Consider the following 25,672-nt stretch of genomic DNA (forward strand, 5'->3'; position numbering starts at 1 on the left):
GTTAACAATCTTGTCATCAGAAAAGTCCTTGATAGCTTCTATGAATTACTGCCACAGTGACTTTTGCAGAGGCTCCTAAGTGGCAACAAAGGATATGGAAGAGGTTGTTGTACTCAGTACCTTGTCTGCTTTGGCTTCTACTGGTGAGATTTGCTCTCAGACCTTCTTGGTACCTGAACCTAGGAGCATAATCTTGAAGTGAAGCATTACCCGCGGTTCAGGAAGATCAAGTTGGGAACAACTAAAGCCAGCTGGGCGTGGGTGCTGAGGGAGTTGGCTGATGTCATTGCAAGGCCGTTCTCTAGCACGTGCCAAAACTGTGGCAACTGGAACACGCTGGAGAATATAGTTCTCGAGGCCTGAAAAAAAATCGGACATTGCATACATTTTCCAAAAGGGCAGGGGGAAGGATCTGGGGGAACTCCAATCTAGTCACTTTCAGCTCTGGAAAGATTCCAGGAGCAACTCCTTCTCCTGAAGCATGTGGAGGACAAGGGTTCTAGAAAGGTTGACAGGTATTTGCTAAGGACAGATTATGTCTGATCACTCACATTGCCTTCTCTGAAGGGATGGGCTCTGTGGGTAAGAGGAGAGCAGTACATGGTGTTTCCTTTGACTTCTTTATAAAGGCCTTTAATGCACTTTCTTATAGTCTTGCTTGCACCTAAGTGGTGGTGACATACGGATTTGATCAGTAGACTGAAAGATGGGGTGGAAAACTGGCCAAACTACTGGGCTGCAAGGGTTGTCGTCAGCAGTATGAGGTCCAGTGGGCAGCTGGTTGCTAGGGGTATGCCTCAGAGGTTAGTGCTGAGGCCAGTCTGTTTAACATCTTTCTTAAATAGAATGAGAGGATGGAGTGCACCTTGGGCAAGACTGGGGATGATACCATATTGGAAAGACTGATATGCTGGGGGGGAGGGCTGCTCTTCAGAGGGATCTCAACAGCCTGGGAGTAACAGGAACCTCCCGAAGTTCAGCAGAGGCAAATGCCAAGTCCTGCCACTGGCTGGAAGGAGCCTGGTAGTGGTGCAGGATGGGGCTGACTGGATAGAGAGCAGCTCTCACTAAAGGCCTTTAGGAGTCTCGATGGGCAGCAAATCAGACTGGAATCAGCTGGGGGGCCTTGCAGCCTCAGTCTGGATCGTCTTAGCAAAGGTATGGGTAGCTGGTGGAGGAAAGTGATTCCTTCTGTTTTGTCGGTACCTCTGAGCCTGATGGGCCTGGAGTCCTGTGTCCAGTTTAGAGCTTCCCAGGGTAGAACAAGGCAGACATTAACTGAACAGTGCAAATTCAGCAGAAGCCACCTAGATGAAGAGGGGAGCTAGAGAACAGCACATATGAGGAAAGGTGACAAGAAATGCTTTTTTTCAGCCTAAGGAAGAGAAGGCAAAGGAGAGCTCTTCTGGCTGTCATCCCCTCCCTCATGGAAGGGCACAGAGAATACAGAGCCAGACTCTTCTTGGAGGTGCTTTCTGGTAGGACAAGAGGCAGCAGGTAAGTTGCAACACAGGGCAATTCCAGAAGAGCAGAGGAGCCCTTTTTACCTCAGAAAGGTGCTCAACCTCTAGAAGGGGAATCCGGTGAAGCTGTGGGATCTACACCCTTTGAAATCTTCCCAACTCAGCTGCACAAGAGTGCAACCTGATCTAGTGGGTTCTGCTTTGAGCAAGTAGTTGGACTGTGTGGCCTCCAGAGGTCCCTCCAACTGAATTTTTTTGTTATTGTTTACTGAAGGTCCTCTAGGTTCTGCAAATCACTTGATGTTGGACCTGTCCTCCCTTCTTAGCAGTGACTGTGATTGTATGGCAGTACTTGTAGTTAGATTCTGTTGAGGAATAACTCCCTTTGGAGAAGAAAAACTCACTTGGTATATGCATTCATAAAATGCTTTGCTTGTTGAAGGAGCTCTGTAATTACCAAGGGAACTTAAGATGAGCAGAGGACGACTTCATTGGCTATTGTCCTTCTCTAGCTGAACTTCACTGAGCACAAATAAGAGCCTGTGTACTTTTCACAGGCCTCTTTTAAGCAAGATCCCACTTTGAATTTATTGGATCTTCAGGTCCTGGAATCAGTCTTGATTCATTTTGGGAAGAGAGTCTTTACAGTAACTATTTCCTTGTAATAAAGAATAAAAGTAGGAGACATAGATCTAAGTTTTTTACACAATCTGTACTTACCTGTACTCATTCCTCTCCTTTGATATTCTTGAGTCAGGTAACAGGAACCTTTCAGACAAAGGCGTTTTGTTACTTTTTTTTTCTTCCTTATTAAATCACCAGCAATAGCCAAATTAACATCTTCTGGAAGCTAGACTTTAATTTTCGGTGGGACTAGCAGTCTGTCTTCCAACCAGATATCTTAGGTATTGTAGCCTGTAGTCATCCTATTCAATCTTTGGGGTACTACTTTTGAGCCCCTGACTTTTTCCTCTCTCATAAGATACTGTTTCAGCTTAAAATAGAGTTGTTCCTGGATCAAAGGACATCCCTTATCTATCTAGGTTCTACAGCAGCCAAGGTTTGTCTTTTGCAAGACTAGGGTTTATCTAATTGCAGTCCTGTGAAACTAGACTCTTTTCAGAGGTACACAATGAAATGGCAAGAACCAGCTATCATAGATTGCAATGAGGAAAATTCTGGTTGTATATGGTGGAAAAAATTCTTCACCATGGCCGTGGTGCAACACAGGAATAGGTTGCCTAGGAAGTGGTGGAATCTCCATCCTTGGAGACTTTCAGAATTTCCTTAAGCAAAGCCATGAGCAACTTGATTTACCTTTGGGGTCACCCCTGCTATGAGCAAGAGGTTGAACTAGAGGCTAGAGAATTCCGTAACAACCTGAACTTGCCTGGGATTGGAAAATCATGAACCATATGTAGGTTCTCCCTGTCATGAATCATTGAAGATTTCCTTTGTCCTTCTAGGTTGTGTGTCAGGACACACTTTGATCTCAGATGTCAAGCTAACTAGCTGAGAAGCTTATGAATTTGATGAATTTTCCCTCAAGTATAGGCATATCTGTAAGAAGACACTAACCCCTTCTTACCCTCCTGCCCACTCCCAAGAGCAGTCTTGTGTGTCATCCTGGTTTAGAGCCAGTTTGGAAAGAAAGTTTTTAAAGACTGTGTGCTCACGACTATGGATTCCTGGAGCTCAGGGTTGTTGTATATGTTTGTCTGCCTTATGTCTGGAGGTTGTTGATTTTCTTGCAGAAAATCTTACCACCCAGGTCTTGACAGATAAACTTAGACAGGCCACCATGAATGTATGAGAACTGCAATGTGTTTAACTTTTTTTAAAAAAAATCTATTATAACTATTTCTTTTGTACCAAGCTTGAACAGCATACATGCTAGCAGGTATAAAGGGTGACTGAGATCTATAGCCAAGAATGATGATAGTTTATTTTTGCACGAATCTGGATAATGCAATGCATAGTAAGTATGTGAAAATGCACCCACGTAGTAGCCTGTAGGGGATTTCGCTGACTCTCGACTCAAATGGGCATGTAGTGACTTTAGCTGAGTGTGAAAAGGTGCATATATGAGAAAATACATGATTCTTCACATGGTAGTGGCCATTTCTTCTGTTTTTTAATACATTACAACTAAATGATCTTGTCTTGTCAGTATTATCTTGATAATGAGTGACCTGTGACTTTCTTGTTATAAAAGACATTTAGAATCTTGTTTGTTTTATTCTTTCACTGTATGTTGTTAAGACAGAACAGCAAAGAATGATTTTAGCAAGGTTTGTAAAGTTATGCGGGGTGTGGACCTCACTGTCCCAAAGGTGAGAGCTACCCCAGAGTAGCCAGTAGTTGTCCATCCATTCAATTTGTTCTTCGCTGATCTAGCTCTGGGAAGGGCTTGGGTGTGATGTTTGGGAAACCAAATGTCTTTCCTCTGCGGAAGGCATGTCCAAGTGGAGCTCTATAAACCTTAAGTTTTGTTTACTGCAAAAATTCTTGCTTGTAGATTATGGTGAAAGCAGTGATACTTCAGTTGTCTGAAATCTACATAGACATTTGTTCTAACCTACAGTTAGGCTGATCTTGGTTGAAATTGTGTAGCTTTAACAAAGTGGAATTTTATTGTGAGTCTGTTACTACAATTCTTATAGATACTGCTTTCATGGCTGTGACTTCAGAGTGTCCAAGATGTTTATTATTGGATATGGGGAAGGGCAGAGGCATACGGACTTGCAAAGCATCTAGGTCTGAAGGGAAGTTATGGGTGTATGGTTTAAAATGGCCTAATCAAACTTAAAATGATCCAGAATTTTCTTCCTTAATTTCAGAACTTGTCTGAATAAAAATGTTCCCTGTATTTGACAGCAGATATTGTTTACAGTAGTGCCTGGCAGGTGACCTCTCACTTCTGAAGTGTACTGTCAAATCCCTTTTCCCTCAGTGAAGTGAGATGGAGTCTTTTCTTTGTAACTGGCTGGCAGAAGAGATCTTATGTTTAAGTGTGTCATTATCTTCCACTTCTGCTAGGAGAAAAAAAGATATTTACTCTTTTGGAAGCAAGTCTTAATTGCAATACATGGGTTTTATATTTGCTCTGTACTGATTTAGTCATATATGTTCAGTATCCCAAATAAATGTAGGAGGAGGAGACATCAAAGAAATGACTAGTCTGCAGTAACTGCCTCAAGCTTAGTTCCCTGTGGATGTCCACTTCAAAGTTTGTATAAAATGTGTGTTATAAAATTTATCAAAATGATTTAGTTTGGGACATAACTGATTGTTGATTTTACTTTTTATTTTCCAAGGTGGAAAAAGTATGCACAGGTGATCATATGGATGGACTCCTTTATCCTGCTAAGAGGATACCACCATTAGCAAAGAGTGGTATAGAGCAAGGAAAAGCATCTCAAAATGTTACTTCTTCAAAAGTGGACCCTTTGTTAAAACCAAGCATGGAAACCACATCTGGTTCACTTAGCAGTGACTTCAAGCAGAAAGTTGTCAACATCTTGCTGAAGTATTCCAGTGGTCTTTGGGCTAATGCACTTCCCAAGCTGTATCAAGACACCTACCAACTAAAATTTCCAGAGGGTGTTCTGAATAATCTAGAGTTGCTCTCAGATGTATGCACAGTGGACCACATATCTGACAACCCCAAAAAGGCCATCCTCTATGCTAAACCCCAAGGACACATTGATGAGAATCTGAATGTCAGTGAGAAAGTCCAGATGCGTGATGCTGTAAAGGCCACAGCTGAGCAGCAGTATGAGGAATCCAAAGAGCAGTATCCAGAGAGCATGACTGTCCCTCCTCTAATCATTCCAGTAGAAGGATCCCTGTCTGTCTTGGTAGTAGAACTGAACAACACTAATGAGGTCATAATTAGGTAAGTTCTTACTTCAGAATCACTTTCTCTTTTAGCTTTATAAATCTGCATATTCTTATTGTAAAGCTCTGCCATAAAACAAGTGAACAGGAAACTGCAGGTGTGTTATTTGCTAATGCTCTTAATGAAACTTAAGAATCCTTTTGTCTGTGTGTTTGAATAGAAGCTTGCTTCTGAGCTGATCAGTTTTATCATTTTCTTGTCTGAGAACCAAAGCAGGCTTGAACTATTGGAAGGCCATGCTAAATAACTGTTTTGTAGCTCATGACATTGTTCAGATATTGCCTTGCTACAACATACATAAAAGTAGTATTTTTTTTAAACTTCTGATGCTGACTTGCCACTACCTGGGTGTGACTTGAGTGTGTTCAGATTACACTGCAGTTTTCACTTTTGGGGGTAGATGAGCCAACAGTGAGCTACAAGTGCTTCTTAGTTCTGGTGGTTGTTAATCTGCGCAGCTTTAGGGGGAATCCACTGTAAAAAGTGGATTGTAGTTGCTGCGTTATGGATGTGTTACGGTGCTGTGTCAGGAAATAGCTTGATAAGCTTAGTGTACTTTACTGTTGGTATAAAACACAGAAATCCCAACAATTCTTTAAAAGCTATGACTTTCTGAAGAATATTTTATTCTAAATTATTGCAAATTGACCTAAATCTTAAACAGTTTTATGTCACCTGAAAAGATGGATTGAGCTGCTCTCTGATAATATACTGTATCATCAATCTTTTTTCCCTATCAATTTTTGCAGTTTCAACTTACGTTTGTTCACTTGTTCTCAAAGGTCTTGATTAGCATCTAAATAAGTACATGTGCAGTTTACTTAGATTTTTTAGCTATGAAACACAAACCTGGTTCCTTATTACTGATTAGCAATATTCAACACTAACTGTAAGGTTGAAATTTATATACGTTTTATTTTCCTCTAGCCAACAGCAGTGTATTGGAACACTTAACCTGGAACTTTCTTTAAGTTTCAGCCCATCAGTTTAGTTCTCTGAACTCATGGAACTGTAATGGCTGGTAATTCTTAGAGAAAAATCCATACTTGGGGATTATGAAAAAAATTCTCATGTGAGAATGTGGTCATCTTTGTTTTAGATGCTAGTACCATTTTATACTGTGCTTTTTCTCAGTGTTTTAACATTGTGCATTTTAGTGGCCACAGGTGTAACAGCAGGGAGCATGCTTATGAACTTGTTTTGTATACTAGTCTTACCACAGAACTTAAACTAAGGCAAGTGTACTTTTGCTGAGTGGACAAGTCAGTCATTTTAATGAGGACAAGACTGCCAGAATTTGAGAGTGAGCTTAAGTTTAAAACAACAAAAAAAAAGTAGGAGGAAGAATTACATGAAAGAGCAGCTTTGTTTTTGGGTGCTCCTGTGAAAGTTGTATTAAAGTATAGTCTGAGACAGGAAGGACAGTGATGAAAGATGAATTAGTGCCAGCAAAAACAGCAAAATATAAAAACAAGTAATCTATATCTAGGAATACTGAAACAATTGGACATAATGCTAATTGCATGTTTTGTATTAAGAAAAGCAGAACAAACTATCCATCTCTACTTCCATTTTGCTATGCAGGTGAGACAACTGTACAAAACGCTTTCCTTCTCACTGTACACCTTTTAACTCTAACAGCATTCATAACTTGCTGTATATGTGGAGTAACACACTTCAGCTTTCTCATCTGTTATTTTAAGGAGGTTTTCAGGAATTATTTGGAGAGAACTGTTCGTGCTGAAGGTTCATTTTCATGTGGGTTGGCTCCAGCACAGGGTTACCCCTCAAAAACTGAGCTGTGCCTGCTTTGGCAGTGTTGTCCCATGTGGATGGGTTCGGAGCACGCTTTGTGTTTGGCTTAATCCGTGTTGACCTGATGGTCAGTTTTGCCTTTCATATTAGGAAAGATTGTCTCCACTAGTTCAGAATAGTGATGTCTTTTTAGTTTGTTCAAAGTGACACGACCCAAGAAATATAAGAAAATCACTTTCCTCCAGCTACTGGCTGAGTTCCTCTTGGTACAGCCCAGGATACTGTTGGCTTTCTTTGCTGGCAAGGCACATTGCTGGCTTATGTTGGGCTTGCTGTCTACCAGGATTCTTGGAGCCTTTTCTGCAGAGCTATTCCCAAGCCAGTCCATCCCCACCTGTATCACTGCCAGGATTTCTTCCTTCCCTAGTGCAGGGCATGACACTTATCCTTGTTGAATTTCATGAGGAATGGGCTGACAGGAACCTCCAGCCTGACCAGTCCTCCCTGGATGACAGACCTGTCCTCAAGTGTATCAAATCCACCCCACACCCTCACCCCCAATTTGGTGTCATGTGCAGACTTTGAGTGAGCGCTCCAATGTCACCTCCAGGTCACTGATAAGGAAGTCAAACAGGACAGGTCTCGGGATAGACAGGATAGACCTGTATGGTATTCCACTTGTCATCAGCCTCCAGGTAATGTATGTCCCATTAATCAATATGCTCTGAGCTGATCATCTAACCAGTTTTTTACCTATCTAGTTGTCCACACATCAGGACTGTAATATCTAAACTTGGATACAAGAATATTGTGGGAGACAGTGTCAGAAGACTTGCTAAAATTGAGGTAAATGACATCACTGCTCTCCCCTCTTACAGAAGTGTACTCATCACGGAAGGCAATGAGGTTGGTGAGGCATGATTTACTCTTGACAAATCATAGCGATTTACTGTCTATTTCCCATCACCACCTTCATATGCCCAGAAATGTGTTCTAAGAGAACTCACTGATTTTTCCTAGGGACCAAAGTGAGGTTGACCTGCCTGTAGTTCCACAGATTGATCTTTTAGGCTTTCCTAAAGCGTAGTGTTTGCTCATTGGAATCTTCCCCCATCTTCAGAATCTTTCAAAGACGATAGCAGCCTTGCAAGGACATCAGCCAGCTCTCTTAGCACCCTTGTGTGCATCCTCTGTGATCCCATGGACTTGAGTGGTTCAAGTCTTCTCACGTAGTCCCTGACTTGATCCTCAGCTGCTGCTGGTATGACTGAGTATCCACTTGTTGACTTGTGTTCGAAATGTTAAATTGCTTTTGTGGCTTATGCAACAAATGCCTCCTGTGAAACATTTGTGATCATTTTCCTTCAAATATTCTGAGTTTTTAGCCTGTGTAGCTTTATTTTCCTAATACATAGTCAGTTCATGTTGCTCAGATGATACTCACGCATACTGCAGGTCATCCCAAAAGGCTTAGTATGTAAATGATGAACTCTGTCAGATGTGAAATAGAAGCCAAATTGCAAAGGATGTCTCCAGTACATTCTGTCTTTTCTGAGATGAAACAGTGCTTTTCCCAGTTGTTCAAGAGAAGTAAAGATAGCTATTCTAAATGATTTCAGCATCCTTCCAAACATTTACTGTAATTTTTAGATTTTTTTTTCTTTTTCCCAGCAGCTGCAGCAAGATTAATGTGGGTGGCTTTTTTGCTTGACAGTTTTTAATCAACCATGGAAAAGAAGCTTCAATTCTTAGATTTTTACCCCTGTCCTGAAAAGGAGATGTTACCTCATCCAACACATTTTCCCCAGTCTGGCCACAGACTATAGCAGGCAGAGATCAGGACTTTAGTCACCAACATAATGAAAAGATGCAGTAAGCACTTTAAAGAATTTTCAGCTCCCTAATTTCAAAACACCTTGTACTGGTGGCTGTATTTTCCTCCCTAGTTTACAGATAGGGAAGTGGAGGATCGTGTGTCTTTCTGTTTATGAAACAGGTCTGTGGCAGAACAAGAATTCCTGTCTGACTTCTAGTCCTGCTTACAGAATGTGGCCTTCCTGTTGCCTCCAGTATTGGCCCAGTGAAGGGAGGGAGTTCCGCTTGGCTAGTAAACAGTATTTCTGTCTTACTCCAGAATGAGGTGGGTAGTGGATCACTGATGATAGTAACTGTGCTCTGGCTCTGGGTGATGGCTTTCAAGTGTCTCTTTTGAGAAGAGTGCCTGTAAGGAATAAGTATCATGCTGCATCCGTGTGAATTGGAACTGCCTGCCATACGACATTCTGAGTTGAGGCTGCTTTGTTAAAAACTTCCTCTAAAGCGGCAGTTCCCAGATTTTGGACCATGGTTCTCAGACAATATTAAGCAGTAAATTTTATGAACTTGTTCTGTGTAGGTGTATGGTGTTGATTAGTGTCATCTGGGCCCCAGATACTGGAATCGGTGCTTAGAGATTTGTCTGCTTTCATGGGCAAAGTCACTCATCTTCAAGGTCAAACAGGTCTTGAAGGAAATAGGGGTTTTTTTGGCCATGGAAAGAAAATGTTTGTGTGGACATACAAGAAGGAAACAGTGCATCAACTTACTTTTTCTTTGCATGTCCTAGCAGTCACTTTCACTTCTATTTAAGAACCGTTTAGAGGCTACTGGCTGATGCTGGTTTTGGCAGCATCGATAAAATCAAGATTCTTCTTTGTCTTGCTTGAGCAATATCTCTTTACTTGGCGCATGACTAAGTGTTGCTTGGCTGAAGCCTTTGTATTGGAGTGCTAATTAAGACAAAATTCAAAGGTTTTGAGCTATTTCAAATTTGAGACTTTAGACAGTTCTTTAAGAATTCTGTTGTAGGCAGAATGAAAGTGAGATGACTGAAATGTTCTTAGATATTCTCTGTACACCTACAACACTGTGAAGGCAGAGATGATATGCTAGGTCCTACAATGGAATTCTCGCAAGAAATAATTATCAATTTTATCCTCAACTACTTTGAATTTCTCAGCTAGAGGTCTGGTACTTTTTTCCCCACTTTTATCCCTTTGAATAGACAAAATATTACAGTTTCTTTCACTATGGGAACATAACTACTCTGTTCCTTTCACAATGAAGCAGCAAGCTTGACATGTGAATTACTTCCAATTGAGAATAATACTGAATGCTTAGCAAATGACTTGCAAAGTCTGAACACCTGCATGTAGATTAACACACACTCTTGAAAAATAATTTTTCAGATTCTTTTAACAAAAAGAAACTTGGAAAGCAACCTCAATCACCTTTTATCCAGCCAAAAAGCTTTTTAATGCAATTTTTACCTATTTCCTGAAAATAGTGAGGCAAGAAGTTCTGAAAAATTCAAGATACTTCTACTTTCTGTTAAGTATCTTTAAGAAACAAATGTTAAGAAATAAACTTTTGAGTAGCACATACCCATCTACCTGTCTCCACTCCAAGTTCCTTAAGAAGTATGTGAGTGTTTACATAGAAACAAAAGGGCTGTTAGGCTTGAAAACAATATATAATTGAATGATGTGGTAATAGAAAACCCTCATTTTCATAAAGACAGTCTGGGGAATGATCAGATGCAAGTTAATCATTTTAACCAAGTTAGCACAGTATGTCATAGTACAGTAACTGCAATAATCCTGGATGTATATCCAATTTTTGTAATAAACTTATCTTTTTATAGCATGACATACTAAACATTGTGGTAGAAATAACAGTATTAATCATTTTACAAACAATTTTAATGTAGTTAAAAGCTGCTAACACAGCTTTGGAAATAAGTTTTTCTGTCTTTTCTAATCTGACTTGTTCCTAAAATGTTTAGAATGTCCTTCTTGGATCTTTCACTAAGTTTACATAGTTTAAATTGAAGATTTATGTGACAGACTGCTTTGGTATGAGCAAGGTCAGCAGCCTAATATCAAAATCATTTTGAAGGCTAAGAAGAGAGTAAAAAACAGGAGATGGTGTGACAGCTGATCTCTAAAGCTACTTTAAACACCTTGTGCTTTGATCAACTTTAATGAAAACCTGATTGATTAAGCTGGCACTCCTAATGGCAGAGGAGCTTCAAAGATGACATACTAGTTCCAGATTGCACCTGGTCCCTGACACTACTCTGCTCTTCTGGTCAAGGTCCTCTACATTATTGTAATAAACAAGTAACAGCTTTTACTAGAAATCTAGTTGAGCAAGTTAGACTTTATATTGATGGACCATATCTGGCTCTGGACAGTACTAACTTTTATATGAATTGCTACTTTTCTATAGCCCTCTTAATCAAAAAAGTTTCAATACTGATGTGCTTAGAAACTATATTTATTTATAATTTATTCCCATTTGAATATTCATGTAAGTGTTCTTATATTTTTATTAAGCCTTTTGTAATCACATCCTGACTCTTGCTTTTTGTTTTTTCTGAAATACTGTAGGTATGTGGGTAAAGATTATTCTTCTGCCCAGGAACGAATGGAAGATGAGATGAAAGAATACTATAGTCAGAATCCTTCAGTGTCACTGGTTCAGTCTGTAAGTGTTGGGCAACTTGTTGCTGTACATGTTGAGGAAGATGCCTGGTTGCGTGCTCAGATAACTTCTGTGGAAGACAACAGAATAAAGGCAAGCAGCTGTTTGTTCTGGTGCTTGGGGGAAAAAAAAATTGAAACAGTTCTGTTCTTTAGATAAGCAGTCAATTCTTAAACATGCTGCAATAGCGTTCTCTCCTTCCCTGTCTGGAAATATTTCTTTTTTAAGTTACATGAGAAACTAAGAACTGTTTTGAAATTGTGTGATTGTCTAAGTTAAGTGGTCTCTCAGTCCTATCCCCATCTTCCTGCCCCATAAATACTTTGTTTTGGGGTTTTGGTTTGGTTTATATGGGGCTGGGCACTGTAGCACATCTGTGCTGGTAAACATACCTTTGGTCTTGTGAAGAATAGGTGTAGTAGTGCTGTTTGAGGAAAGTGAAGAGAAATGCGAATAGGCTAAATACCTATGACCCATATCTAGCCTGAAGTCTTGCACCAAAATATCTGTCACATTCATTGAACAGAAAGACAGTGGGAAGGATATACTAGTGTTTCAACTTTGCTCTCCTAACTAGATCAGGTGCTATAGGAGTTACCTGGTGTGCTTGTTACTTAAACACTTTTAACTGAGATAATTTAACTCCTGTTAAACCTTTCCTGAGCCAAACAGACTCTTCTTGTTCGTCTGCTACAAAACTAGAACATATAATTGAATTGTAAGAACAATTCAAACTTTTTAGTTACTCCTTACTTAATCAAATATTATGCTTTTATTTTTTTCTTTCCTTAGGTGACTTTTCACCAAGATCTGCTTAACATACTTCTAATGTTGATCCATTTCATAAATGTTTAAACAGTATGTGTATTAGTTAGTGTGATTAGGAAGTTAGTGTGATACCTTTCAGCTGAAATTTCATGGGTAGAGGAAAGTGTCAAAAATAACTTTGTAAAACATTGATTTCAGGGAAATGGAAAGGGTAGTGATAGCAAATATGCCTCTGATGCATCTCAAGCCTGAATAGCAGCAGAAAGAAGGCCACTGCTGCACTGCAGCATTTGCAGTCATCCTCAGAGGTCCCTTTTGCAAGTTTGGTATGCAGATGCTTTGCATGTTGAAGTTTAGAAAACTGCTATAAAAGGCCCTGTCTAAGTCTTGTTCCTCTCACCTTAGCCCTGATTACCTGTTGCCAGTCAGCAGTTTCCCTACTGATTTCCTGTAATACCTGTGGTATTTGTAGTGAAGTTATTAGAAGCATACATCAAAACGATCCTCTTAAAGCTATACAAACAAAAGTCAAACTGTAGAATGGCACTGAAATGGTATGTGAGTTTTCAACACTTTCAAAACTTTAAAATCAAAAATTGCCAATTTATTACTCTTTTTATGCAGCTTCAGGTAATGTGTGCTGAGTCTTTGCAGGACTCTTTCTGTGAAGAACTGACTTTCTGGGGAATAGTTGGAGAGGATAGTTTTAGGTATCTTGAAGAAGGCTTTCTTTGAAAACTCTGAATATCAAAGCAGTGAAACAAGCATAAGGCTAATAGCAATATGTAATACTAAATTACTGAGAAGTGGCTTGCCTATTCAGTGGATGCACAGAGAATGTGATAACTGAATATATTTTTCCTAGACTCAAGGACATGTTCTTAAAAAGATATTAATGAACTTATTTTTATTTTCTCTTCCATTATCAGGTGTGCTATGTTGATTATGGCTTCAGTGAGGTTATTGAAAAGAACTGTGTGTACAAGCTAGGCAAACAGTTCTATTCACTTCCATTTCAGGCTGCAAAATGTAAACTGGCAGGTAAGAGAAAGCCATTGTTGACTGTGCAGCTTGCTGTTGTGTGACTTATGGATTGAAGCATCTCAACCTGGGTGTTGGGATCCTTGTTTATAATAACTGTTAGATTCTGTCCAAGACAGTTTAGCCTAAGCAGACATGAGTAGGTGTGGAAAGAAGGAAAAGGAGAGCAAAAGAAGCAAAGAAGAAGGTGACAGTTTTTTCTTTTTTTTTAAGAAAAAAACAGAACAAAACTTGATATCAAAATACCCTAGTATCTATCTAATGGAACTTAAATTGTTTCTGCACTTAGCTTACCTAGAATGAGCTTGGATGTTTTTGCCCTTTAATGTATATGTGCCTAAAGAAATTTAAAGGAAATAGTCACTGTTGTGTGAAACAATGTACTGGCACAACTCCTTGTTCCAGAAATAAGGTAGTTCTGTTGGCCAGGTGTGGTAATATTCCTGAATATGATCCCTTTTAATCAATTTAAAGTGATCATTCCCCTCTCAGTACTTGCAGACTTCCTAGACTGTGCAGGAAATTTACCTTTCCAAAACTGGCCATTTTTAACTTTTACAAATTGTATTTCAAATGTATAGAATTGCCAGGAATGAGCTTTATTTTTTTATTTTTGCACTTTTTCCTTTGTACATTTGCCTTGATTCTTTATGGAAAAGGTTTGGGGAGGGTGTAGTTTTTTGTTGTTTTTCTTTGAGATGGCTTTTTATGTTAAGGAGGGAGAAATTAAGCAGAGTACAAGTAAGGATGCAGTATGACTTTCCAGCTACATCCTGATTCTTGGGAATACTACTGTTGCAAACACAAGCCTGGTTATTATATTTTCCTTCAAATAAAGTGATGTGTGAAAAGTATGGCTTGTCTTACAGGGCTGGAATTCTTCTGTGATGATCCTGTTTTAGTAAAGACTGTGGAATCGCAAACTTGCAGCAAGATATTTGCTGTGGAAATATTGGAAAAGAGTGATATTCCTCTTCTTGTTCTCTATGATACGTCTGGAGAAGATGATATCAACATCAATGCTACCTGTCGGAAGGCATTGTATGACAAGTCCCTTGAACTGCACCTACAGGTACCATCTTCCTGTTTCTTAATTCATTAAAAATTACTGACCACTTAGGTCTTGGATGCGTAAAAACCATATGCAGGAATTTGCTGAGTTCTTATGTATGTGCTTTTCCCTTTCTTGTCAAAATCTTACTGTTGCAGGCAGATGCGATATATAAAAATGTCAGAGTAACCAGCGTTTCTTCTGATGGAAGCCTGTATTGCCAGGTACCATCTAAAGGCTTGTCCAGGCTCTCTGAAATGTTGCAGAAGCTAGAAGACTACTTCCATTACAAGGTGGGTTTGTGATTAGGAGGGAAGTGGTGGAGTAATGTGATATTTCTTCAGTTTATCAATCCTTTTTCTCACACAAGTTCAGGTATCTGAGGTAGCTGTAGACCATATTCAAAATGGCTCCAAATTCTGTACTTGGTCTTTGAGAGAGAGCTTTCAGAGTGAAAGTTTCTTCTGATTCTCTCTTGTTCAGATGTTGTCTCTAATGCTGTCACTGTCAGTAACTACTTATAACCTTCCTTGAACAGTTTTGAACAGTGACAGAATGTCTCTTAAGGGGAATTTCAAGTGGAAACTTCAGAGGAAGCACTGCTTCAGACTGAGAGAAAATCTGTGCATAGATACTACCATATACTGTTCTCTGGAGATCTGACTCATGTGATGGAGTTAAGGTGCATGAACCACCTGGCCCATCGCACAGTTTGTGCATAATGTCAAAGAGCAGTGTAACCAAGATCTGTTCATTTTAGCCTGGCTTCCTTGTGAGTTGTATGGTCTTGATCTGGTGTGCTGCATACCTGGTCCCTGTACCCTGTAGTTTTTGAACATACTGACCAATATCAACCAGACTGATACATAGGCAGTGTTCTCAAAAGAATTAAGTCGCCTTAAAGTAGGTTGTGGGCCCAGATGTCTATATGCAGGCATATACAGCAAACCTAATTAAACATAAGAGAATTTATGCAAAAGAGGAGCATTCCAAGAGAATTTAAGTTGTACAGCATCCAGCTGAAGCATTAAAAAATCAAAACATGAAATGCAGATCCTTGAAAAATCTGGTGGTGGTAGCTCCACTGCTTGTGAAATGCATAACACTTCACACTTCAAAATGTTTCAACATTTTCAGCGTTTTTCAAAATGTTTTTAAATGTACAAGTTGAGCCTTAGACCTGTTGAGACACAAACTCTGGAAATTATCTTGAACATATTTCACTTACCAAGATGCAGTTTCAAGCAGGCTGAACGCTGAAGAAAAAGCACAAAGCCCTGAATGGTTTAGCCAGATCAAGACAGCCAGCCAAATACTTAAAAGGTCCATATTTTCTGGGCATAGTGTATGTGAGGTGATGATTGCTATCAAAGATGGGAAGTGAAATTCAGAATCTGTCAATATCAGTGTGTGTATGGACATGAAAGAAGCAATATTAACTTCACAGCTTATCTTCAGAGTTTTTTTGCCTGTAAATTTCAACCAGCTAAGGTGTCCTTGGATTCTCTTGTGCCTTGTTATGTATTTAGGGTCGTCACGATGACCTTGGGTCATCATGATTCCCATGAGGCCTTCATTTGAGGTGGTAGTAAATTTGGATCATTAGAGATCTTGATTGGGTGGTGTATTCTTGAACATAAGACAGGAACTTCACCAGTTGTCTATCACAGTTCTGCACTGCTCTTGCTTTTCAGAATATCAATAATAATAGTCAGTGAAGTTTATATTCTGAACTTCCAAAAGTAAGGGGAGGGTGTGTGGGTTTTTTTGTTTTGTTTTGTCCTGGTAACTTATATCTTTTCAGTTCACTTGTAAGAAGTGTTACTAGGAATTAAAGCTTTACTGGTTGGGGAAGCTTAAACAACGTGTGATACAAGATGCTTCTGGGGCTGGAAAGAAGCTTTATGTTTCAAACTGAGCTATTGCTTGTCAGAATTGTGTTCCATGTGTTGCTTCTGTAATGATTAGTTCTGTGCTGGATAGTAATGGCTCTTATGCATTATAACTTCTGTTTTTATATTTACAGACATCTGAGTTTAATGTATCATTACCTTTTTGTGGCAAAATCTGCTTGTTTCCGTATAAAGGAAAATGGGCACGTGTGGAGGTAAGAAGTATTCAAAGAACAGCAACAGTTTCCCTGCATAGAACTGGCTCTTCATTTTTGTTTAGCTAAATCTGGATCCTTGTTTTCCCTGAAGCTTGTTATAGTGCATGTCTCTATGTGGGCTAACTTATCTAAGGTTTGTCCTAAAATGCAGAGTGATTCTCTGAAACAAGTGTTTGTACAAATTTGTACAACACTGATATGCTTCCTTTTTTTCCTAACCTTAATTTTTAACCTTAAATTGACACTATTCCTTTCTCATTTCAGATAACAATTGTTCACAGTAGTAGAGCACTTGATGTGCAGTTCATGGATACTGGAACAGTTGCATCTGTAAAAGTATCAGAGCTTAGAGAGATCCCATCACAATTCTTGAGAGAAGTAATTGCAATACCTCCTCAGGTATAAAGATATTTTAAAGCTGATCTAAACTAGATATTCTACCAGTGTTTGTAGTGCTGCTGCTCCTAGATTTAAGTAATGAAATTATTTTTGTTCAATAGCATTCAGCATTGGAGGGTATTTCATTGTATATCTCTGGCTGAATTAATTCATAATTTAGTTTTGTGTATTGAGAGGATGTTGGAGTAGTGGTGTGCGAGTAATGACAGTGGTTACACATGTTCCTCTGTCTCTGTAATACATTATCGATTCTATCTGCATTCATAAAGCTTCTGTAAATGGGAAACTGAGTAGTACAATGGCTGTTAGGCTTCCACATTGTTAAATTTTTACCATTTATATTTGCTTCTGTTCTTAGGCTATAAAATGTTGCCTAGCGGATCTGCCTCTCAACACTGGCATGTGGACTCCAGATGCTGTACTGTGGCTGAGAGATACTGTATTGAATTGTCCTGACTTTAGCATGAAGGTAAACAGTTGAAATGATTTTGTCACTTGAAATCTACTGACCTGGGAAGAAAGCTCTGCAAGCTTAACCATTCATCAATATTTTTTCTTATGAATGACACAAAAAATAGAACAAATATAAAAAATTATATATTTATATATATATTTATGTATAGAAAGTTTGTAATCAGTAGTATGAATGCAGTGCGAAGTCCTTTTCCTGCGACATTTGACATAGAGCATACTTGCTTAAGATTGTTAGAAGGTGCTTTTTCTTCTCAAGAATTTGGGAACTGACTTCCTGTCACATTTTCCTGTGCCAATCCAAATAGAAGCTGGAGTTATTTTACCAACAGATGAAGAAAAAGCCCAGTTGTTCATATTTCCCCGTGTAAAAGGATGTAAATGTTGAGTAACTTCTGAGTTCTTTTTATGCCTCTTAAGTGAGGATAACTTTCTCTTTCTGGTCTTGGAAAGCAGCTTTATTTTTGTTTGCATTTTTTCTAGTCTAGTATAACTTTGCATATATTACTGTATACTTAAAGTTTCTGTTCTCCCAGAACTAAAATTATTTCCACTTGCAGCGTGTCACATCTAGTTTGGTTAACTTAAAACACCTTTCTAAATGAAATCTTTTTTCATATAGTGACTGAGCAAAGCTGACTTCCTCTTAAATCTAATTGCAGATACTGTCAGGGCTCTTAAGGGTACACTTTGATATGTTTGGTAGCTTTCCTTGCCTTCTGGCTTGCTTTAGCATAGAAGACCATGTACTTAGAATATTGTTCCTCTACTCTGAGACTTGACTGTTTCAACTGTTTTTTCTGAACATCTTCCTCCAACATAGTTTGAATTTGGTACTGACTTTCACTTGCTTAAATAATAAAAGACAGAGGTCCACTTTAACTGTGGAAAGTTTTTATTTTTGTCTCCTATCTGCTGGCTAGAAGTAGTAATGTCTTGTGTGGATTAGTGTAGAAAGGCTAGGAAAATCTACCAGTACCTGTAAACAAACATTATATAGTTTGTGAAACTAAAATTTCAGTGCCTTTCTATCAACAATGCTATCATATCTACCATAAACAAAAAAATATTTTTATGTCAGTGCTTGGACATTATGCATAATACAAACCTGGAAACTTTCTTCTTTTTCCCCATCCTTAATATAATAGGCTTCATCTCCTTTAATAAGAGAATTCTGAAGGATTAGGGGTTAATCTTTAATAGCATTATTTAATTGTTCAGAACTATATGACACTAGCTAATCTTGTCATGAAAACTAGAATCATACACTTCATCCAAAAGCAATGGAGTGGTTGAACCTGTTGGGTGGAACAGAACTCAATTCAAGCTTTGTATGTGCTCCTCGCTAGCGGAATAGCTGTAACTGCTCTTTCCAGCTGCCGTGTTGCTTACTGTCTGACAACTGTTAACACACTTGGGATAACTTCAAACACTTTTGTGCACATAGTGCAATGAACTGTTGCTGTGTTTCTACTAAAGGCTGTAATCTTCTGTACAAAACCAGATCTGCATTTAATATTCATTAGTTGGAAGTTAAACAATGTTTTCTTTTTGAAGGTGGCTAAACTGGATGGCTCAAAGGGAACTGCGCACATTTACTTGTTTACTCCAGAGAATTTCCCAGATGTGGATCGTAGCATCAATCGCCAGATCATAAATGCAGACTTGTGGAAACATCAGAAAGATGTTTTCTTGAGTGTTACACCTGGTGGAATTAGCTCCACAAAGGTGACAAGTGAAACTGTTTCAGCTCCGGAGTTAGGTGGTGCAGGTCCTGAGAAGAGTTTCCCTGATTCGGTCAAGCCTGCTTTAGAACGCAGTGGTGCAGTGCCTACCCCTGATATGCCTCCACCTCTACCATTGTCAAAGCTTGGTGAGCCCATGGATGTCTACATCTCGGTTGCCTGCCATCCGGGTCACTTTGTTGTCCAGCCTTGGCAAGAGCTACATAATCTGGAAGTCCTTATGGAAGAAATGATGCTGTACTACAGCATGGCAGAAGAAAGGCCTGCGAACATTGAAAAAAACAAGCTGTATGCAGCTAAAGTTGAAAACAAGTAAGTAGATATTCATTGAAAATAAATATTTTGAAAGCAAAATTTTACCTACAGCAATACTTAAATCTTGGTAAATCGTCATCCCTAGCTCTGTTGGAGTTAGTGACAGAATTGCACATTTCTTATTAAAGCTCAGCCTTGATACAATTTCTTTGGGAAATGTTTTGTCTGCATTGTTGACAACGTGGCAGATATCTGATGATATCTGAAAGATTAAGGGAGTAAACGAGTTTGCAGTCTCTTCATGCTTCCAGATTGCAGTTGGTAGAGTTGACATTTATTCAGATTGCACCAGATCTGGGAAGCTTGAGACAGGCCTGTAAGGATGATGATTTTATTTATTATTATTATTATTATTTTGTCATAGGTAGCTTATTCTGGTGCCTTGACTGTGTGTGAATACTAATTCAAATCCTCTACTCTTATTCTCCCCCTTTTTAGGTGGTACAGGGTGATAATAAAAGGAATTCTTACAAATGGGTTGTTGTCAGTTTATGAGCTGGACTATGGTAAACATGAGCTTGTCAGCATGAAGAAAGTACAGCCACTCATGGATGCATTTAGAAAACTACCTTTCCAAGCTATAATAGCTCAGCTTGCAGGTAGGTAGTAAGGATTTATGATTTTGTTGACTAAAGTCATACAGCAGTAGGGCTACCAAATGAGTAGAGATGTTAAAGTGATAAAGACAAAGGCTAGTGGCATAATTATTTTTTGCTAAAATAAGCATGTACCTGCTTAGAGAAACCTACATAATGCATGCATACTTATGCCAACAAAGTAGCTCTACTTTTCTTCTTTATATAGGTAGTGATGGTTCTGTTTTGTTAGTCCTATTTTAATGCAATGGCTAGAATACTTTTAATTACCATGTATAAATATGAAGATTGCTTGAACTTTCATAGCAACTGATTTTCAGTGTCACTAATATTTATCATTTTGTGATATTTAATTTGCAAAGACATGGGGAAAATCAAAACTGAATGGCTTTCAGATCCTTTATAGTGGGTACCATGTTTAAGTATGAAAGTTATGACATATCTGCTGATAAGAACTTGCATTCTGATTATCCTAATCTACATAAATAACATAGGGACTGGATGCTGACTTCTAGAGAAGTTTTTCTTGCATATCTTGCCAATATTGTAACTTACTATTTTCTAGTTCCTATTTGGAATCCAGAGTTGCCAGAAGGGGCAGTCGGGGGGGGAGGGGGGGGAGACAGGACAGGGAGGCTTTCACCAAATTTAAGCAAAATATTTGGACTGGGAAAATTAGGCACGGAGTGTGTGCATACAGCAGATAAAATTAAAACAAAAAGACTAAAAGTTGGGCTCTGCTTGCTGTCTTTTTTCTTCTCTGATTTCTTCTGTCATTTCTGCATTCCTTTCAAAAGTATTTGTTCTTATTTAGCTGCTGCTTTTCACCTTTTTTTGTTAAATACTAATCTAGACTTCAGTTACAAAATGTGCTTGTATGAAGCGACGGGCCATAAAGTTGGTGCTGTGATCGTAGGTTGCTTTCTGTGGATCTGCTTTCCTAAATAGCCTCTGTGTGACCTTCGGGTTTGCTTTAAATTAGTCAAGTTGGCTGTGTTCCCACTAGGTTGGGGTCCTAGGAGGGCAATGCTGAAATGAAGCTGATTACTAGTTGTGTCTGTCTACTGGGGTAGTACAGGATCCAGCTGAGCAAGCCAGTAGGTCATCCAGTTTTCCTGGTTCAGAGAATCCAGAGTAGTTAGTTAAGCTGGCCTCTAAGCTGTGTCATATTGTGAAAGCAGTGCAATAAAGCCAAGACAACCAGCAACTATTTGCTTGCTGTTCTTCCACTTTTGCTCCCTTTTCCATGTCTGTTTGCTTTCACACTCTAGTATATTTTCTTGTACAATCTCTTTTGCTTCCCCACTATGGCCTTTCCTACTTCTGATTACCCTTTTTCAACTGCTGACTTCTCATTTCTTCTGTAACCTGCAGGAGCCGGGTATCTGTACTGTCTTGTCCTATGAGTAGCAAGCTGCTGCTAGTAGTGAAAGTCAAGTGCCATCACTTTGCTACTTTGCCTCTTTTATCCCTAACTTGCTGCTTGGATGTTAATCTACAATGTTTGAGCCCCTTCTGTCTAGACGCTGCACACCAGCTGTGGTCTGAGAAGACCAAGTCTGCAGCAGTCACTTCTTTCTGGTGGGTGACAGCCACATTCAGAAACCTGTTTGGATTCTAGTGTCACCTCTCTGAGCAGACCTGCCTTGTGCGATGCTGATGCCAAAGAATAACAGGAGTTGAGAGGCATTTCTTTTCAGTTCTGCAGATGTAGCTTGGCAGATATTTTAGTAGCTGGTATTGTTTTGAAATGAAGAAAACTTAATATAAAACAAGCCTTTCGATATAAATCATTTCAGCAACATCAGGCAGAATAAGAAAGCACCGGTTTCTTTTGAAAAGATCTTTGCTGGTATCTGATTTTTCTGGGTAACATGGCTTGATTGTACATGGTAGCTACTACAGTTTGAAATGCACATTGCCTTTCACTTTCACAAACTTGTCCATATCTTAAGACTTCAAGAAAAAATAAATGGCCTATTCTTTGTAATTAACCTTGTTTGCGTAGGAGATGAGTGAGCCAGTATCTTTTCTAGAACTAAGCTCCTTTCAGTAGCACTTCCTTGAAATATCTGTTTTCTCAAGTATTTAAACTTGCCCCTGTTCTTTATAAACTAGATGATTCAGATTAGTCTAGTCTAAAAATGACCTTCTGTTTTGCATTATATTTGTCCTAGGAGTGAAAAGCCAGCAGTGGTCGGAAGAGGCATCAGTAGTGTTTCGGAATCGTGTAGAGAAGAAACCCTTGGTGGCACTGATACAGGCAGTTAATGAAAGCACTAATTCTTGGGATCGAAAAATAGTGACTTATTTAGTGGACACATCTCTTCCAGATACTGATATATGGATTCATGACTTTGTGTCTCAAGATCTTGTGGAGTTTTCAAAGGTTAATTAATCATAACTTCTGAAATGTAGCAACTCAGATTCTTTAGCAATAAAAGAAGTAACAAGCTTTTGAAGAGAAATTTAACTGTTCTTACATGGCCTTGAAGATATGAAGGTGATAAATTTGAAAAATCTGCTTGTGTTCTGTGAAGCATTTTATTTAACATGTTTGGGTTCTATTGACTTAAAGTTGACTTTCTGAAAACTTGCACTTTGTTTACCACTGTAATACTAGAATATTTGGGTGAAAATATTAAAGAAGTTATTTATCAGTAAAACATTGACTTTTATTTCTTGTGATCTTTTCCTGATTTGGGGGGCTTCTTAAGTAAAAAGTCACAGCCATTATTGGATATTCATTCCTTGTTTTTAACTTGTATCTGTATTACTTGTGAAACAAGGAAGCAGCTGTCATTATTTCTGAATTTAGTGTCTGAGATGTACATTATTGGTGGGGGAGTTATCTCCACTCTTAACTTGCTAAATGTTGAATAGATGAAAATGCCTAGTTTGGGGGCAGGGTGGTCTGAGACCATACCTGTAGGGTTTAACTTTCCCAGAAAGATATCTACTTTATTATGGTTACTAGTCTATTTGCTGTTCCTTAGAAATGATATCACTAATTCTTTCTTCTCCTTTTCCCCCTACTCCCTGCTTGCTAGAGTGATGGCATTTCTTTCCCTCTTATTTTTGGTTGCACATTCCTGGTATGTGTCTGAGAAACTCTCAAACAGCTGCTTCTGAGGAATGGCAGCAAGCAATAAGCACAAGGATTAGTGCTTACTAGACTCCTAAACACTGTATTTTTGGCCCTGTTTAGATTTTAAGGGCCTTAGAAATATTCAGAGGAGCTGTAGACATTATTATATCTAATAATCTGCTGCCTAGATGTGAGTTTGCTTTTTTCATAGTCCCTTAGGATTGTTAAACACAATTTTAAAGCTTTACACAACACAGGCCAGCAGAAGGAATGTTTCTGCTGATCAAAGCTTTATAATCTTTCTAGTAATACACAAGCTGAGCTAACAGACTCTGTCAACATGCTGTCTGCCTGGGGAAGGGCAAGGGTTGTTGCCTTTTCAGTGAGGTTAACAAGGAGATAAGATTTTTCCATTGCATTACTGACCACCTCAGATTGGGCAACAAAACTGAAGTAGACCAGCCACTCATCTAGAAGCATGCTTCCCTCAGAGTAGTGGATTTCCGGCAGTTTTCCCATTTTATAGAAAACTTAGTTAACTATTTGTACACAAATGTCTGTCTAGATCTCTTTTGGCAGCCTTGGGTTTATTCATATGATACTTCTGCGTTTGAGAGTCAGTTTCAGAAAAGCTGATTAGACAAATAGCTCAAATAGCCGGAGGGGGCAGGAGGAGAAAAAAGCTTTTTCTCCAAAGCTTTAATAGCTCACTTAGTATCACACTCTTCTATGCATCCCATTACTGTTACAGGCAACAAAAATTGTAGACTCTGAATTACCAGCTTGTTCTAGGTCAATAGAGGGGTTGACTTGCCAGTAGGTTCCCTTCCTAGTCCAACAGCGAAAGTTGGCCCTGTCTTAGCCCTGTGCTTCAGTCTCTTGACATTCAGAAGTGCTTTACAGGACGAGTGACCCAGTGGTCAGCTTGCACTGTAGCATTAACACATAGTATTAACACTTCTCCAATTTTCCTGTGTCAGAAGTACCTAAGGAAGATGGAGGGCTGTCTTTGCATAGTGGCAGCAAAGCAGTGTAGGGCTATGGGACTTTGTGGCTTTTCTAGTAGCAGAAAGCCTGTGTTAATCACCCTGCTGCAGATGTTTTGGGGAGAGGTAGTCCAAGTTACATTGCTGATGACAGTGTAGAAAGACTTTTCAATAATCAGTGAAGAACCTTTTATTTTTGAATGTAAGCAGTGACTGCTCAGTCTGTTAGTCTGTTGTAGTGAATACTGTGGACCATTTTGAATCTGCATGTGTGTCACTAAGGAACCCTGTCCATATTTGCCTGTTTGTATTGTTTCAAAGTCCTTCTGTTCTGCTGTTTTGCTGCCAGTGTCCAAAATACTGTTGTAATAATGTAACAAAGCTCAATACCAGGCCTTTTAGGATAAGAAGGCAATTTTATTTTGAAACAAAACTGAAGCAAATTTGACTTATTCACATTCATATACCTACATTCTCACAAGCAACAGGATCTGTTGTGTCCAACGTGTTAGTCCAGCATGTAGGCATCTAAATGCTTGCATCCAGGTGATTGGTCCAGGCTTCCCTTGCACATGGAGGACAAGACACTTGCTGCTGAATTCTCTTCATTTCCTCTTGGTTCTTCGTAGGTTTGCAGTCATATGCTGGTTTTAAATCTGCCTTTTGCACTCTCTATGAACTGACAGTGATCGTGATCTGTCTCCTTCCTGTTCCACCTCTGGGTTTTTGGGTGTTGCAACACTCCTACAGTGTTCTCTAGCTTCCCATCATCATCTTTTATTGGCTTGAGTCTTTTCTTTAATCTGGATGTAGATTATTCCCTCCTTTAGGCTTTGTTTCCTGAAATGGATGTCCTGAGAAGTTGTACATGGGTGTGCTGGACACTTAACCAGCTGAGAATGGGTGTCATCCACACCTCTCCTTCTTGTAGCCCTTCTCCTGCCTCTTGTTCTTAGAGGTGCCTCCACACCCAGACATTCATACTTACTCTCCAGCCTTACCAATCTTAATATTTCCATTGGAATGCTTCACAATACACTTTTTTTTTTAAGTGGAAAATATCTTTGTTTCCCCTACCTGTTTGTGTTTGGTACTTCAAAATGCTCTAAGTGTAGTGTTCAGGAATTCAAAAGAACGAAAAGGAAGAAAGACCACTGGAGGCTTTTGAAATGTACTCTCCTAAACCTGGAATTATAATTCAGAGTGCTAGGAGAAACTGACTGCTGTTGCAATTCACCTGAAATTAGGTAATCCAGCCATTATTGTTTGGCACTTTCTGATCAAAGTGAGATGCAGTATTTCAAATACTGTTTGTATACACGAAAAATATATCTTCCCATGAAGCCTGCAGTGAGACTCTTCATCTTCACGTGGGGCAACCTTGTTTGGAGGAGATACACACTGGAATTTCTTGTAAATTATGTTTCAGGAGCCAAGTATGAGGGAAGGTGATATCTGA

The 25,672-nt window shown here is 39.1% G+C and overlaps 1 protein-coding gene across 7 annotated transcripts in view; it reads left to right on the forward strand.

Annotated features, from left to right (window-relative positions):
- The window catches only part of LOC112989800 (tudor domain-containing protein 7), a 49,846-nt gene extending 27,041 nt beyond the window's left edge, over nt 1–22,805 (forward strand). For all 7 annotated transcript variants that reach the window (XM_064501239.1, XM_064501235.1, XM_064501236.1 and 4 more), the window contains 11 exons: nt 4,781–5,361; nt 11,550–11,736; nt 13,341–13,452; nt 14,322–14,524; nt 14,662–14,796; nt 16,530–16,610; nt 16,878–17,012; nt 17,371–17,481; nt 19,041–19,540; nt 19,982–20,142; nt 22,317–22,805. In XM_064501239.1, the coding sequence (XP_064357309.1) occupies nt 4,781–5,361; nt 11,550–11,736; nt 13,341–13,452; nt 14,322–14,524; nt 14,662–14,796; nt 16,530–16,610; nt 16,878–17,012; nt 17,371–17,481; nt 19,041–19,540; nt 19,982–20,142; nt 22,317–22,537 (2,427 nt within the window). In that variant the 3' untranslated portion in view covers nt 22,538–22,805. The remainder of the gene's footprint in view (nt 1–4,780; nt 5,362–11,549; nt 11,737–13,340; nt 13,453–14,321; nt 14,525–14,661; nt 14,797–16,529; nt 16,611–16,877; nt 17,013–17,370; nt 17,482–19,040; nt 19,541–19,981; nt 20,143–22,316) is intronic.
- Nucleotides 22,806–25,672: the final 2,867 nt, after the last annotated feature.

This window comes from Dromaius novaehollandiae, chromosome Z (assembly GCF_036370855.1).
Source record: "Dromaius novaehollandiae isolate bDroNov1 chromosome Z, bDroNov1.hap1, whole genome shotgun sequence".
Taxonomy (NCBI): Eukaryota; Metazoa; Chordata; class Aves; order Casuariiformes; family Dromaiidae; genus Dromaius; species Dromaius novaehollandiae.